Source organism: Mobula hypostoma, chromosome X1 (assembly GCF_963921235.1).
Source record: "Mobula hypostoma chromosome X1, sMobHyp1.1, whole genome shotgun sequence".
NCBI classification, from domain to species: Eukaryota; Metazoa; Chordata; class Chondrichthyes; order Myliobatiformes; family Myliobatidae; genus Mobula; species Mobula hypostoma.
In genome coordinates, this window is record NC_086128.1 from 31295920 (window position 1) to 31313973 (window position 18054).

An 18054-nucleotide genomic window follows, 5' to 3' on the forward strand; every position below is an offset into this window, starting at 1 on the left:
TTCTAAATCTTTCCCCTCTCACCTTAAATCTATGCCCTCAAATTCTTAGTTCCCCTACTCTTGGAAAAAGACTGGAAAACATTTGTGGGCAAGAGTCATGACAAGAGGAGAAAATAGTTATGGATGGAATCCAGTAATGTGAAGTTTGAGGGGGGTTGAAGTTTCCATCCAGCATTTAATTAATGGGACTTCAGCTGAATTTTAACCTTATCAACTCTTGTCTTGGTTCAGTTTTTGCTGGAAGAAATAGGCTCTCTCGAGAGATTTGCAACCTAACTGATTTACTGAAAAGACTTTTTTTATGAGCAATGCACAATTTAAAACAAATAACGCTGATAATAGAATCTTTAAAAACTTTATTGATTAGCCAATTAGTATTACATAGGTTGAAAAATACAATTTGAAAATCACAGACTCTTTCACTGTAAGGCCGAAGTATTGGTTGCAGGGTACTGAGGGGAATGGTTGCAACTCAATGTTAGGTACAATGTCTGACTTTTATAAATAGTTTGTGCAATATTGAGAAATTTTCATGCTGCATTTTCTAGTATGTCCTTACAAACTATACAGTAAGCACAGAAATATTAGATCACATTAGATCCAGATGGTGCAGTTTGAGCTCATTGGAGAAATCCAGACTAATTCTTAAATGTGAAAGCAATTAAAACGGGGGAATATTTATTTAAATAATAATGTCATTTATGATTTGGAAATGCCCCAAAGCATTTTACAGCTGATGAAAAGTCATCAATGTGAAATTCTTACTTACTCTTTTTTTTAAGAGTACCACCTCTCAAAAGTTGCTCCTTGACCAGCAAAGTATTACCACCATTTACTCTTAATGAAATTATATCTTGAAAGGAAATCACTGCTGTAATGTAAGGAACTCAGCACCTTGTTCTATTCCCTTTAATGGGATCAGTCTGAAGTGGAGAAATCAACCTTGAGTCAGCAGCACTAAACACATCTATATGCATTAAAGTCAATGGGACTGAATGTCAAGAGACAATTAGGACCAACAGTTGGTAAATCTCACAAGTATTTAACACTAACAAGCAAAGATGAATTTTCCCAAATTATTCCAGCAGCTGGCTACAGCTTCATTAGTGAGGCTCATCTTCTGTTCTGCATTTGTGGAGTGTTAGTTGAGTCCACTAATGCCAAAGGTTTTTGCTCTCTAAGGGTGCAAGTTTGGTTAATTCTTTTAAAAGCAGAGCTGTTTCAATCTTGGTGCTTTCGCTCTAAAGAGGCGAGCAGGAAAACCATTCCAATGCTATTTGTTAGTTCTAACCTGTCTTCATAACTCATTGGTTAAATGTGTTACACTTGATTACCAAGTGAAACACCAGGTAGCAACAGCTCCAGGTATGGTAATGCCTTACTGCTTCTCTTCTCAAGTTCAAAGCTGTTGGCTTCACCTGTGACTTCTCTTTCCTAAGTTACCATCCCACATTACAGGTCTGCATTTCTTGTTTGCCTGAACGAGCTCTGTGCACCTGATCACTTCCATGACCTTAGATAGTAAACTTATTAGGTCATGATCCATGGTTTTCAGCAACATCTTTGTGTGCAAAAGCATTCTTTTAATTTCAATCCTCGATATCTCCAAACGTGATTTTGAAACCAAGGCAGTGGGTGAGGGTGTGCATGTCACAGCTTCCTGGACTGCAAGGTCATACAGGTGTCTGGATAAGAGTTTTAATGCTGCATGGTCCACTAAATCCTTTCAGCATATTGGTTCATAAACTCAGCCTCAGATTCATATGACCAGCTCTGCATCACTTCTGTCATGAGTGCTATTTTTCATCATCCTTTTCAGGCTGGCCAAAATGAAGCTGGCTATACAGTTGTATAAAGGCAGCTTCTCTGCTCTATTTGTCAGCTGTTCAAGCAAGGTTCAAGCAAGTTAGATGACATCTGGAAGCCATCAGATTTCTGAATGGACTATGAACCCATGAACACTACCTCACTATTTTTGCTCTCTTTTTGTCCTACTTATTTATATTATATTATATAATTTATACATATATATATATGTATAAATTATGTATATATACAATTTCTTTTTGCAATTTATAGTATATTTTATGTATTCCACTGCAAAATAACAAATTTTGTGACATATGTCAGTGATTATAAACCTGATTCTGTTTCTGATTTTGTGGCCTTCAGCTGTTTTGATTAAGAGATTAGGCCAATAGACTGCCAAAAATGTGTAAAATGATGGGAGTTATAATGGAAGATAAGAGTATTTGCCATACAGCGCCTAAGATCGTCTATCAGTATCATGTTCAGAGCCAATTATTACTTTGATGTTTGGTGGGCAGCACGAGAGCGTATAGTGGTTAGCGTAACACTTTTCAGTGCCAGATGTAAGATCAGGTTTCAATTCCCGCCACTGAATGTGCAGAGTTTGTATGTTAAACCCATGACCGCATGGGTTTCCTTCGGGTGCTCTGGTTTCTTCCCACATTCCGAAGACATATGGGGTTAGGGTTAGTGAACTGTGGTCATGCTATGTTGGCGCCAGAAGCATGGCAACACTTACGGGCTTCCCCCAGCACTTCTCAGACTGTGTTGGTCATTGACGCAAACAACGCATTTCACTGCGTGTCAATATTTTGTTGTATATGTGACAAATAAAGCTAATCTCTGTGTAATCTTTAATCTCTGATGCAGTGTGATCTTCCATAAAGAGACCTGAAAATAGCCACAACCTCAAGTGGCCACCTCTGGTTGCACAGGGTGGCTATCATCATCCTGTTTGTCTGTCCCTCAGAAGCATATCTGCAGATTGGACACAGTGGGGAGAGAGACTGGGAGAGAAAGGAGGCCAAGATATTAAACTTGGACTAAGTTAAAACAAAACAATATCTTTCAGGACACATTGAAGTCACAGGCATATTTCCTTTCAGCTACAAACTAATTCCTTATTCTTTCCTTGGTTCTGAGGAGCATATCATCAACAGTACACATTGGACTGTGACCTCTTAATCTGAGTACACTACTGTGCAATGTACTGCCATATCCAATGAATTCATTATTATTTGGTTTTGGCAACTAATTTTTAAATGATTCAGTTTGGTAGATCAGGAGAAGAGGCCAGAGTTATGATCCACTGGTCTAGAAGAACTGATCTTCCCCATTCCACCGTTCCAGTGTCATGGATCATGAGCCAATAGATAGTTGTGTTTTTATGTCACCTTCACCTCCTCCCCACCATTCCCCCACCCCACACACCTCAGTGGCAAGGATTGGAAGTACATTGTTACACCACTGTGCTGATAGTGGAGGATGCCTCTGACTTCCTCTGCTTACTGGGAAGCGACTTCAGGTACTCAAGGTGGCGCCTGGCATCTTCCTGGTTCTGCCTGACGTAGTACACCAAATAAGAGATGACCATGGTGAACCAGCCAAACATGGTGATCAGCATTGCCACGTCGGTCGTCTTTTTCTGAAAGTTACAGAAGTTGACATGGTGGGCGACCTCCAAGAAGGATTTCTTTGTGTGTTCCTCTGGGTAAGCAGATGCACAGATGATGTCATTGGTGGACTCAACCTTGACAGTAACTGTCTTGATCATTTCCTGCAGGTCACAGTTACAAAACCAGGGGTTGTCCGAAAGTTTAATAACTGCTTTCAGTTTGCTGAAGACCTCTTTGTTGACAGTCACCAGTTTATTGTGGGAGAGGTTCAGAAACTTCAGGCTTTCGTTTAGCCCTCGGAAGGCGCCCAACTCCAAGTGCTGAATGGCATTATTGGACAGGTCCAGTTCTTCCAGCTCGTGCAGGTTCTTGAAGACCTCATGCGGAATGGAAGTTATTTGATTGGAATCAAGGTAGAGCTTCCGAGTGTTGTTTGGAATGTCCCTGGGGACCTCCTTCAGGTGCATGTCGCTGCAGCGGACGGTCAGTTTCTTGTCCGGGTCCGAGCAGTAACAGCCTTTCGGACACGTCGTTGCTGAGTTAAAGCAGAAGATCATCAGGACAAAACTTTGTAGGAGCAGCCACATGGCGACAGAGTGCCGCAGGAGCAGGATCCTCAGCTCCATTCCGGGGCACCGGCATAATCCTGGAAATCCTCCAATCCACGACGGAGCCCACACTCTGTGGCACCTCTGGGAACCGCAGCTGCAATCTGAAAGGAGGGGAAACATGCAAGTTTAGTGAAGAGTGTTCCGCAATTGATATATCACAGTTTCGGAATGTTTAAAAGCACCTAACAATGATGCACCCTTGAAGTGCAAAGAAGGAAAGACAGTATTCAATTGTGGCCAAAGTTTATTTCAACCCCATTCTCCCACCTTCTCCCTTTAACCCCCTTTATCAATGAAGAACACATTAATCTCTGCCTTAAATATACCCAAAGATTTGGCATCCAAAACCCTCCATGGCAATGAATTTCACAGGTTCAGTAGGTTTCAAAGGTACAAACGTACATTTAATGTCAGAGAAATATATACAATATACATCCTGAAATTCTTTTTCTTCGCAGATAACCACAAAAACAGAGGAGTGCCCCAAAGAATGAATGACAGTTAAATGTTAGAACCCCTAAACCCCCCAGCCCCCCCTCCCACACGTAAGCCACAGCAAAGCAACGACCCACCAGCAAAAAGCATCAGTGCCCTCCACCGAGCACTTAAGCGTGCGGCAAAGCATCAATAAAGACACAGACTTGCAGTACCCCAAAGACTACTCATTCACACGATAATTCGACATACCACAGGCACTCTCTCTCTCCCTAATAAGGCAAAAGAGGTGTCTCCGTTTCACAGCAAGAGGGGAGACATAACAAAACAATTCGCTGATTTATGGTGTTATGTCCTCTGATTGAAGAAACTTCATTTCAGTTATAAAAGGGTGTCCATTTATTCTGACACTGCACATTCAGATCTGAGACTCTCCTACCAATGGAAGCATCTGCTCCACATCCACACTATGTAGGCCTTTCAATATTTAGTAGGTTCCTCCTCATCCTCTGAACCCCACTGAGTACAAGCCCAGAATTTTCAAATGTTTCTCATGTATTGGGATATGATAACTCTTTCAGTGATGTTGTTTATGGAATACTAATCAGAGTACTGGGGACAATTCAGACAATATTTGAAATAGGAACAGGAGTGGAGGGATTTAGACCTACCAGACTTCCCCAACAGTCAGTAAGATTATGGCTGATCTAACTGTAATCTCAAATTCACATGCTCGTTTTCCCACAGTGAGCTTGCTTATCAAGAATCCATCAATCCCTATAGAACGTTCGAAGTCTTATGTTTCCACTGCCTTTAATGGAGAGATTTCCAAAAACTCTCAACCCACTCATAGAATTTACTTCATCTCAGCTCTACTTGAAAGGGCGACTCCTTATTTTTAAGCAATGGCCCCTAGTTCTAGATTCTCCCACCAGAGGAAACATCCTGTTCATGTCATTCCTTGCAAGAGTCTTCAGGATCTTTTACATTTCAATCAATTCCCTTCTCACTGTTCCAAACCCATGTAGATAAAAGCCCAGTCAATCGAATCGTTCCTCATAAGACAACTCACCCATTCCATGTATCTGCCTAGTAACCTTTATCTGAACTGCTTTCAACTCTTTATTTCCTATCAACATACATGCCTTCTGTTCATGCCAAAACTTCACCTCTCAGAACAATAATAACCAAAAGCCCCAATTGTTACAATTGCCAACTAGAAAAAGAATGAAGACTGGATAGCTGTTGAAAACTTAGATTGTCTTTGCTCTGGTAAATCTCTTCTATTGGGTATACATTTTAAAATGGCTACCATGTATTATGGATCAAGAGTGCAGTTTTCATAATGTGAATATTGAACACAATCTAGACAATCACATTTGTTTGTGGACACATAATAAAATAGGATAGTCAATAATGTAACCATGGTAACTAGAGAAAATAAAATGAAAATACTGAAAAATTCTAACTTTGAATGTCCAAGCATACTGGTTTCTACCAATTTAGTTCCAATTTAGTTGATCTGTTTGGCTGAAAATGTTTTAGTCTAAGGATATTAGATTTTGCCAAACAATAATAACAACTTTACAATCAAGCAACACACATCAAAGTTGCTGGTGAACGCAGCAGGCCAGGCAGCATCTCTAGGAAGAGGTACAGTCGGCATTTCGGGCCGAGACCCTTCATCAGGACTAACTGAAGGAAGAGCTAGTAAGAGATTTGAAAGTGGGAGGGGGAGGGGAAGATCCAAAATGATAGGAGAAGACAGGAGGGGGAGGGATGGAACCAAGAGCTGGACAAAAGGGATATGAGAGGATCAGGGAGAAGAAAAAGGGGGAGGGGGGGAAAACCCAAGAGGATGGGCAAGGGGTATAGTCAGAGGGACAGAGGGAGAAAAAGGAGAGAGAGAGAAAGAATGTGTGTATATAAATAAATAAAGGATGGGGTACAAGGGGGAGGTGGGGCATTAGCGGAAGTTAGAGAAGTCAATGTTCATGCCATCAGGTTGGAGGCTACCCAGACAGAATATAAGGTGTTGTTCCTCCAACCTGAGTGTGGCTTCATCTTTACAGTAGAGGAGGCCGTGGATAGACATATCAGAATGGGAATAGGATGTGGAATTAAAATGTGTGGCCACTGGGAGATTCTGCTTTCTCTGGGGATACGAGAGGATCATGGGACAGGAGGCCCAGAGAGAAGGAAAAGGGGGAGGGGGGAAAAAACCCAGAGGATGGGCAAGGGGTATATTCAGAGGGACAGAGAGAGAAAAAGGAGAGAGAGAGAAAGAATGTGTGTATATAAATAAATAATGGATGGGGTATGAGGGGGAGGTGCCGCCAGAGAAAGCAGGATCTCCCAGTGGCCACACATTTTAATTCCACATCCTATTCCCATTCTGATATGTCTATCCACGGCCTCCTCTACTGTAAAGATGAAGCCACACTCAGGTTGGAGGAACAACACCTTATATTCCGTCTGGGTAGCCTCCAACCTGATGGCATGAACATTGACTTCTCAAACTTCCGCTAATGCCCCACCTCCTGTCCCATGGTCCTCTCATATCCCTTTTGCCTATCACCTGTCCAGCTCTTGGCTCCATCCCTCCCCCTCCTGTCTTCTCCTATCATTTTGGATCTCCCCCTCCCCCTCCCACTTTCAAATCTCTTACTAGCTCTTCCTTCAGTTAGTCCTGACGAAGGGTCTCAGCCCGATACGTCGACTGTACCTCTTCCTAGAGATGCTGCCTGGCCTGCTGCGTTCACCAGCAACTTTTATGTGTGTTGCTAGAATTTCCAGCATCTGCAGAATTCCTTGTGTTTGAACTTTACAATCAATCTTGAATTGAACTAAGAATAACAACTGAATAATTCAAACCATAGAAATAGAAATTATTTCAATAATAAAAATGTTTTCTTTTCAAAATATGGGTATTGGAAAATATCTTGAACTAAATGGGGTGGCACAGTAGTCTAGTGATTAGTGTAATGCTTTTACAGTGCCTATGGCCTGGGCTCGATTCCACCGCTCTCTGTAAGAAGTTTGTTTCCAAAGACATACAAGTTAGTAGGTTAATTAGTCACATGGGTGTAATTGGATGGCATGGACTCAGTGGGCCAGACGGGCCTGTTACCATGCTGTATCTCTAAATAAAATAGAATAAAATAAATCAGAGATTGTATCCTTTCTGAAGAAAATTGAAATCCAGGGTCAGCAACAAAAAGTGTTCCTTTTACCTTTGCAATAAAAGTTGCACATACATAGCAAGCTATAATGTAAGACAACAGCCAAGGAGCTTCATGGGAAACTAATCAGAAAAGTGTTTATACCAAGCCACATAAGACATTTATGCCTTGGTCAAAAAGAAAAATTTTAAGAACAAACTTCAACAGATGGGTAGTTTAGAGAGGGAGCTGGTAAAGAGAGAACATAGTTGTTCTGCTGATGGGCAAGACTAGATCCCCACCATTGAAAGCAGCCCTATCTCCACCCAGGAATGATCTGGCCACAGTACATGGATAGATTCTTGAAGCAGAAGGTTTAAATTGATTCATCTTGCTGTGCTAAGCATAGTTTATTTTTAATGTTATTAGTTTGCATTTCCATTTATTTATAGAATTAGACAAACCCCACCAACATCAGGATATGCCCTCCTCTCATTACTGCTATCAGGAGGAGGTACAGGAGCCTGAAGGCACACACACAACGTTTTAAGAACGGCTTCTTCCCCTCTGCCATCAGAGTTCTGAATGGACCATGAACCCATGACCACCACCGCGCTAGTTTTGCATTCTTTTTGCAACTTACAGTATATTTTATGTATTGCATTGTACTGATGCTGCAAAGCACACATTTCATGACATATGCCAGTGATAATAAAGCTGATTCTAATTCTGATTCTGAAATTGCCCAAAGAGTGAGCAGATTAATGTAGTTCAGAGATGTGAAAATGTTCAAAATAAAGTAAATTTATAACCAAAGTATGTATATGTTACTATGAACTGCTACCTTGAGATTCAGGCAAGAAAATAAAGAAATACAATAGAATTTCTAAAAAAAAATCTTTACATAAGCGAAGACTGACAACAAATGTGCAATAGAATACAAATTGTGCAAATTTAAAAAATACTGAGAACGTGAGTTGTAAAGAGTCCTTAAAAGTGAGACAGTAAGTCATAGAATCAGTTCAGCGTTGAGGTGAGTGAAGCTATCCACGCTGGTTCAGGAGCCTGAGGGTTGAAGGATAATAACTGTTTCTGAACCTGGAGGTGTGGGACCTAAGGCTTCTGTACCTCGGTAGTGCTCCATGTAACTGTACTCAATGGTGAGGAGGGATTTGCCTGTAACGGACTGGCCTATATTCTTCACTTTCTGTAGCCCTCTTTTCATGTGCATTGGTGTTTCCATACCAAGCAGTATCACAGCAAGATTTTAAATCTACTGACCCTTTCCACTTCAGATCCCCTGGTGAGGATTGGCTCGTGGGCCCAGTCCTCATGGAAGCAATAAGCAAACTTGTCATAAGCAAACTTGAATATGACATAGGAGCTCTACTTAGCCATGCTATCATAGGTATGAATTGAGTAAAGAAGGGGGCTAAGCACACAGCCTTGACTTCTCTAAAGCTGATTGACTGGCAGTAAAACACGGGGGCAATCGATGCCCAGTTGGCATCTGGACAGTAACTGATCAGGATGCTTCACAAGTATCATTACTCAAATTAGTCCAACACTCTATGCTCCTGGGTGCATAGATACTTGCTTTTCAATGCTGCTAATTTGCAAATTCAAACAAACTGACATCTTCCAGCAGTGAAATGAAACCAAGATGGAGTTACCAGATTGGAGATATGCTACACACCAACTTCAACGTGAAGCAAGCATTGGCTTCTCCATGTTGGAACTGTCCTGTCATCCCCATCAGAGTCCAAAAGAGGAGTAAAAGCCAGAGGCCATTCTCCTGTTTGTCCACTCTAACCCCAAAGGAAGCTCTTTAAGTAACAAGAAGGGCACATTGTATGTCATTAATGTAACTCTGTCATTGTACGTCATTGTTTGTAATTCTGTTTCTACCATATATAACCGTATAACAATTACAGCACGGAAACAGGCCATCTTGATCCTTCTGGTCCGCACCGACCTCTTACTCTCACCTAGTCCCACCAACCTGCACTCAGCCCATAACTCTCCATTCCTTTCCTGTCTATATATTTATCCAATTTAACTTTAAATGACAACATCGAACTTGCCTCAACCACTTCTGCTGGAAGCTTCAGCTACCACTCTCTGAGTGAAGAAGTTCCCCCTCATGTTACCCCTGAACTTTTGCCCTTTAACTCTCAACTCATGTCCTCTTGTTTGAATCTCCCCCACTCTCAATGGAAAAAGCCTATCCACGTCAACTCTATCTATCCCCCTCATAATCTTAAATACCTCTATCAAGTCCCCCCTCAACCTTCTACGCTCCAAAGAATAAAGACTCAACTTGTTCAACCTTTCTCTATAACTTAAGTGATGAAACCCAGGTAACATTCTAGTAAATCTTCTCTGTACTCTCTCTATTTTGTTGACATCTTTCCTATAAATCGGTGACCAGAACTGTACACAATACTCCAAATTTGGCCTTACCAACACCTTGTACAATTTCAACATTACATCCCAACTCCTATACTCAATGCTCTTATTTACAAAGGCCAGCATACCAAAAGCTTTCTTCAGCACCCTATCCACATGAGATTCCACCTTCAGGGAACTATGCACCATTATTCCTAGATCCCTCTGTTCTATTGCATTCTTCAATGCCCTACCATTTACCATGTATGTCCTATTTTGATTAGTCCTACCAAAATGTAGCACCTCACATTTATCAGCATTAAACTCCATCTGCCGGCTTTCATCCCACTCTTCTAACTGGCCTAAATCTCTCTGTAAGCTTTGAAAACCTACTTCATTATCCACAACTCCACCTATCTTAGTATCATCTGCATACTTACTCATCCAATTTACCACCCCATCATCCAGATCATTAATGTATATGACAAGCAATATTGGACCCAGTACAGATCCCTGAGGCACACCACTAGTCACCAGCCTCCAATCTGACAAACCGTTATCCACCACTACTCTCTGGCGTCTCCCATCCAGCCACTGCTGAATCCATTTTACTACTTCAATATTAATACCTAACAATTGAAACTTCCTAACTAACCTTCCGTGTGGAACCTTGTCAAAGGCCTTACTGAAGTCCATATAGACAACATCCACCGTCTATCCAGATAATTACATATGCCATCTCTAAGAATACCTTCCATCAATTTACCCACCACTGACGTCAAACTCACAGGCCGATAATTGCTAGGTTTACTCTTAGAACCCTTTTTAAACAATGGAACAACATGAGCAATACACCAATCCTCTGGCACCATCCCCGTTTCTAATGACATTTGAAATATTTCTGTCAGAGCCCCTGCTATTTCCACACTAACTTCCCTCAAGGTCCTAGGGAATATCCTGTCAGGACCCGAAGACTTATCCACTTTTATAGTCATAGTCATAGTCATAGTCATAGTCATAGTCATACTTTATTGATCCCGGGGGAAATTGGTTTTCGTTACAGTTGCACCATAAATAATTAAATAGTAATAAAACCATTAATAATTAAATAGTAATATGTAAATTCTGCCAGGAAATAAGTCCAGGACCAGCCTACTGGCTCAGGGTGTCTGACCCGCCAAGGGAGGAGTTGTAAAGTTTGATGGCCACAGGCAGGAATGCCTTCCTATGACGCTTTGTGTTGTATCTCGGTGGAATGAGTCTCTGGCTGAATGTACTCCTGTGCCCACCCAGTACATTATGTAGCGGATGGGAGACATTGTCCAAGATGGCATGCAACTTGGACAGCATCCTCTTTTCAGACACCACCGTGAGAGAGTCCAGTTCCATCCCCACAACATCACTGGCCTTACGAATGAGTTTGTTGATTCTGTTGGTGTCTGCTACCCTCAGCCTGCTGCCCCAGCACACAACAGCAAACATGACCGCACTGGCCACGGAATCATAGAACATCCTCAGCATCATCCGACAGATGTTAAAGGACTTCAATCTCCTCAGGAAATAGAAATATATTCCTTAAAAGTGCCAGTACTTGCTCCTTCTTAATCATCATAGTTTCCATAACTTCCCTACCTGTTTCCCTTACCTTACACAATTCAACATCCTTCTCCTTAGTGAATACCGAAGAAAAGAAATTGTTCAAAATTTCCCCCATCTCTTTTGGCTCCACACATAGCTGTCCACTCTGATTCTCTAAGGGACCAAGTTTATCCCTCACTATCCTTTTGCTATTGATATAATTGTAGAAACCCTTTGGATTTATTTTCACCTTACCTCCCAAAGCAACCTCATATCTTCTTTTAGCTTTTCTAATTTCTTTCTTAAGATTCTTTTTACATTCTTTATATTCCTCGAGCACCTCATTTACTCCAAGCTGCCTATATTTATTGTCGATCCCTCTCTTTTTCCAAACCAAGTTTTCAATATCCCTTGAAAACCATGGCTCTCTCAAACTTTTAACCTTTCCTTTCAACCTAACAGGAAGATAAGGATTCTGCACCCTCAAAATTGCACCTTTAAATGACCTCCATTTCTCTATTACATCCTTCCTATAAAACAAATTGTCCCAATCCACTCCTAAATCCTTTCGCATCTCCTCAAAGTTAGCCTTTCTCCAATCAAAAACCTCAACCCTGCGTCCAGTCCTATCCTTCTCCATAATTATATTGAAACTAATGGCATTGTGATCACTGGACCCGAAGTGCTCCCCAACACAAACCTCCGTCACCTGACCTATCTCATTCCACAACAGCAGATCCAACACTGCCCCTTCTCTAGTTGGTACCTCTATGTATTGCTGCAAAAAACTATCCTGCACACATTTTACAAACTCTAAACCATCCAACCCTTTTACAGTATGGGCTTCCCAGTCTATGTGTGGAAAATTAAAATCTTCCACAATCACAACCTTGTGCTTACTACAAATATCTGCTATCTCCTTACAAATTTGCTCCTCCAATTCTCACTCCCCATTTGGTGGTCTATAATACACCCCCATAAGTGCTACTACACCTTTCCCATTCCTCAATTCCACCCAAGTAGCCTCCCTAGACGAGCCCTATGCTGCCAGAGCACCACTGTAATATTTTCTCTGACAAGCAATGCAACACCTCCCCCTCTTTCCCCTCCGATTCTATCACACCTGAAGCAATTAAGTCCAGGAATATTTAATTGCCAATCACACCCCTCCTTTTTCTTGCTTCTCCCCTACATCTGTTCCTACGCTCTGGTTCCCCTCCCCTCTTGTATCTAGTTTAAATCCACTGGAGCTTCTCTAGAAAACCTACCTGCAAGAATATTTGTCCCCCTCCAGTTCAGATGTAAACCATCCCGCCGGAACAGGTCCCACTGTCCCTGGAAAACTGCCCAATTATCTATAAATCTGAAGCCCTCCATCCTGCTCCATGTCTTCAGCCACGTGTTGATCAGCGCTATTTTATTATTTCTAAACCCGCCTGCACGTGGCACTGGTAGCAATCCTGAGATTGCTATCCTGGAGGTCCTGTCCTTTAACTTGGTGCCTAACTCCCTAAACTCACCTTTCAGGACCTCCTCACTCTTTCTACCCACGTCATTGGTCCCTACATGGACTACGACATCCGGCTGCTCACCCTCACTCTTGAGAATACTGAGAACTCGATCCGAGGTATCGCAGACATTGGCACCAGGGAGGCAACAGACCATCAGGGATTCTCGATCTCTCCCACAGAACCTCTTATCTGTCCCCCTTACTATCGAATCCCCTATCACTACTGCTCTCCTCTTTTCCCTCCTTCCTTTCTGAGCTGAGGGTCCCGTCTCGGTGCCAGAGACGCAACCACTGCAACTTGTCCCTGGTAGGTTGTCCCCATCAACAGTATCCAAAACGATGTACTTATTATTGGTGGGGACGGCCACAGGGGTGCTCTGCTCATTCTGTCTATTCCCCTTCCCTCTCCTGACAGTCACCCAGCTACCTGTCTCCTGACTCTTAGGGGTGACTATCTCCCTGTAACTCCTGTTTATTTCTGCCGCTGCCTCCCGAATGATCCGAAGTTCATCCAGCTCCAGCTCCAGTTCCCTAACTCGGTTTGTCAGGAGCTGCAGCTGGATGCACCTTTTATAGGTGTAGTCATCAGGGACGATTATGCTCGCCCTGACTTCCCACATACGGCAAATGGAGCACTCAACTGCCCTAATTGCTGCCTCCATTGCCTACTCTTAAGGTAATTAGATTTATTCAAGGAACTAACCCCGCCTTGCCTCACTTGGAATGAAGCCCTTCCTCAGCCTCTGCTCGCCAAAGCCTTCCTACTCTGTCTCCCACTAGTTCCCACTACTCCGTCGCGCGCTACAACGTCTGTTTCTGAGACATAGAAGCAAATTCATACAAATTCTGCTTCTAAGACATAGGAGCAGAATTAAGCTATACAGCCCATCGAGTTCTTGATCATTCAATCATGACTGATTTATTATCCCTCTCAATCCTTTTCTCCTGCCTTCTCTGCATAACCTTTGGAGCCGTTATTAGAGATTTAACAAATAAAGCTGATGTTATATGTGTACAGGAAACCTGCTTGAAATGTTGTCTAAGTTTTAAGGTACAAAGTTATGTTGATAATAAGATGTGATCGGAAAGTAGGTAATGGAGGAGAAGTGGCTACCTTTGTCAAAAATGGGATAATACATAGAGTAATCGAAATTGGGGTTGTTTATGAGTCAATTGTGGTTTAAGTTTGGGGAAAGAAAAGTGTGTTGGTGGAAATGGAAAAAATAAGGTCATATGGTATGAGGATTTTAATGCTCATAGTACTATATGGGGTTGTAGTGACACAAATGTGAAAGGGATGGTAGTGGAAGGCTTTCTGGAAGCAAAGTGTTGGGTGTGCTCGAATGATGGTAGGAGCACAAGGATAAATCTAGTTAACAACACTGTTTCTGCTACAAATCTGACACTGGTATCTGAGACTATAGCAAGTCTGTGTAACCGGGAAGTGTATAATGATACAACAGTGGGGAGTGATCATTTCCCCTTTGTCTGTACACTGGGAATAGATGTGAATCAGAGGAAAGGTTCTTGTATCCCCAGATGGAATTTTAAAAAGGCAGATTAGGATGTATTTGATGATTTATGTGAAAGCAGATCTCCTGATCATTTGGTTTTGGAGGATATCATGTTGAGTAATAACACCTTGAGCTCTGTATTCAACTCAATAGCTCTGGAAGCAATTCCCAGATCACTGGGAGATAACAAAAGGAGAGCTGTTCCCTGGTGGACGGAGGAATGTAAAAGAGTTGTGACGGAGCGGAATAAAGCTTTTCAGAAAGTTAGGCAGTGTTACTCCTATTCATTGTTCATACAAGGTAAAACAGCTCAAGCTATAGTTAGAAAAGTAGTGAGAAGGGCAAAGAAAATGTATTGGAGAATGTATTGTGATAACATTGGGAAAGTGATCCAGGTAGGAGAGGGTTGGGGTTTGATACAGAAAATAGGGGGAGTTAGGGTGGGGAGAAGGTTGCAGTTACTAACTCTAAAAAAGCAAGATTATTAGCAAATACATATGTCAGCGTATATAGTTAGGAAAATTTAAGTAAAAAAAAGAGGTCTTATAGAGAAACAGTTTTGCCAAGCAATCTCAGACTGCTGAGAAAAACGGAAGTTCCAGTTCCTGTTTGGATATAGAATTTACATTGTCTGAACTTAAAAGGGCTATTAACAGTGCTGGTCAGACATCACCTGGGAAAGATGATATTTGTTATAATATGTCTACACAGTTATCAGATTCAAAACTTATGCTGTTTTTGAAATTCTTTAATACAATATGGGTGTCTAGGGAGGGGTACCTCTGGTGGGGGGGCCTGCCATGCCCTTTTTCAGGGCAGCTCATTCACCTTCGGTCCCCACCTGGTGCTCAGCTCTCACTTGTGGCTCCAAGTAGCTGTAACATGTGCAGTGGCCACACTCCGGTAAACCGCCTTGGCAGACAGGCCAAACCAGGTGACGGTAGCCACGTGTCTTCGACCCTCGGTGAGGTAGGGGCTTTGCCTATCCCACTGTGTGAAGTCTGGTCCTGGCAGATGGAGTGGAGGAGACCGATTAATTGTCCAACGGTCAAGAAGGCAAGCCAGCAGGTGTTGGTGGAGCGCTAAGAGCACGACAAGGCACTTAGACGTCCTGGTGATCTCAAGAGGTGGTGATCTCTTTAAACTCACCCGGCAATAGGCAAAGGCTACTGCTGTAACCTGCCACGTACAAGATTTCCCAATATGTCAGAGCGGCGTGGAGGGAAATTGTCCACCAACTGGAATTTCCAGATGAGACCTAAAGCGAGCGAGTTGGTACAATATGGGCTGAAGGGTGACTTCCTGCTTCCCGGAGGTTAGCAGTTGTTATCCCTACATTGAAACCTGATAAGGATCAATCAGATCCTTACAGTTATAACCTATTTCAGTAACTTCACATGTCTGTAAGATAATAGAACAAATGGTTATAGCAAGGCTTTCTTATTTTGTGAAAAGTAGTGGAAAATTAGCTGTATACTAATCTGGATTTCGTAAAGGGAGAATGACCAAGGACTCAGTGTTAAGTTTGGAATCTGATATTCCTAAGGCCCAAGTTAATAAAGAATCAGTGGTAGCAGTTTTATTTGATGTAGAAAAAGCTTATGATATGTTATGGACACAAGGATTGCTGCTTAAACTGGAAAAGATGGAAATACGTGGTAGAATGTTCAATCGGATTCGAGATTTTTTATGTGATAGGAAGATACAAGTTCGGGAAGGGACAACATTCTCTAAGGAGAATGCAATAATTTAAAAAATGTATTTGATTGCTTTGGCAACAAAGTTGGGATAAGGAAAAGAACAGCATTTATATAAAATTAGGAGGACAATGGGAGATGGACATAAAAGGAGAGAAGAAGTTATTCTTGCACATTTACATATTTGAAACACTAGGTTGAATAATTCCTTGTTCAGAATTAATATGCATGATGTGGGCATTTGTAGGGAGCACACTTGTTAGGGAACAGTGCAGCATATATTTTTGAATGCAGTTCCCATGAGGTGCGAAAGAAACACCTAATTGCTAAATTGAGATCTTTGCGACAGACACAGCTTAACATGGTAACACACATAAAATGCTGGAGGAACTCAGCAGGCCAGGCAGCATCTATGGAAAAAAGTACCGTCGACATTTTGAGTCAAAACCCTTGGCAAGTTTATTAAGATATCACTGTCATTGTAATGTATATACGTGCATATTTGACTTTCTGAAAAGCAAGCATTAGACTTCTTGATATTATTTAAGGTTTTTTTGCGGGGGGGTTGAATTTCGTGTGTATATTTCCTGTCTCTTTGTTCCATACTCCAGTCAGTAGGTGGCGGTAATGTACTTTACGTTGGTCTCCCAACCGCCATTAAACTTGACAAGAAGAAGAAGAGGTGAAGTTGTTGCTCAGACCAAACATCAGAATGAGGAAGAAATGTGATCTCAGTGACTTTGACCATGGAATGAACGTTGATGCCAGATGGGCTGGTTTGAGCATCTCAGAAACTACTAACCTCCTAGTACCTTTGCACACAATAGTCGCTAGACTTTACAGAGAATGGGGGAAAAAGCAAAAAATTCTAGAGAGCAGTAGTTCTGTGAGTGAAAATGCCTTGTTAATGAGAGAGCTCTGAGGAGAATGGCCAGCCCTGGTTCAAGCTGACAGTAATTCAAATAACCACATATTACAACAGGGGTGTGTAGAAGAGCATCTCTGAACACACAACATGTCGAATCTTAAGGTGAATGAGCTACAGCAGCAGAAGGCAACAAACTTACACTCAGTGGCCACTTTATTAAACACAGGAAGTACCAAATGAGGTGGCCACTGAGAGTATACCCCTTGAAGTGATTTCTCTCTTTATTGCTGTCCCTGATCTATCAACCAGAATCATCTCAGCAATGCTCACCTCATCCCAACTTTTGTCTTCTTTGTTCTAAACTTTTCTTTCGAGCTTCTCTGCATCTTAAAAGTAACTTATGTCCTCTCCTTCCCATTTCTGATGAGAGACCTTTGAAATGAAATATTTACTCAGTTTCTCTTTTCCACAGGTGCTCCCTTGCCTGCAGATTCCCTTCAGTATTTTCAGTTTTCAGAGGTACAAAAGACTACAGATACTGGAACCTGGAGTAATAAACACACCTCTGGAGGAACTGCGCTGATTTTGATTTTGTGGAGGCAAAGGAATGACTGATGTTTCGGGTCATGACTCCTGTATGAGGATTCTGCATTGTTTCTATCTCCTTTTTCCAGCATTGGTAACATTTTTAATATAGTTAAGATGTTCCAAGATCTTTCAGGGCATTTCTTTTTGGAGTGAAAGAGGATGAGAGATAACTTTACACAGGTATACAAGATGATAGGAGGCACAGAGAGCCTCTTTCCCGGGGCGGAAATGGCTAAGGTGAGGGGGCATCGTTTTAAGGTGATTGGAGGAATGTTTGTG

The 18054-nt window shown here is 41.9% G+C and overlaps 1 protein-coding gene across 6 annotated transcripts in view; it reads right to left on the reverse strand.

Annotated features, from left to right (window-relative positions):
• Window positions 1-369: 369 nt before the first annotated feature.
• lrrc3ca (leucine rich repeat containing 3Ca) overlaps window positions 370-18054 on the reverse strand; it is a 68130-nt gene continuing 50445 nt past the window's right edge. For all 6 annotated transcript variants that reach the window (XM_063038018.1, XM_063038017.1, XM_063038019.1 and 3 more), the window contains one exon: window positions 370-4137. In XM_063038018.1, coding sequence (XP_062894088.1) covers window positions 3269-4051 — 783 coding nt within the window. In that variant the 5' untranslated portion in view covers window positions 4052-4137 and the 3' untranslated portion in view covers window positions 370-3268. The remainder of the gene's footprint in view (window positions 4138-18054) is intronic.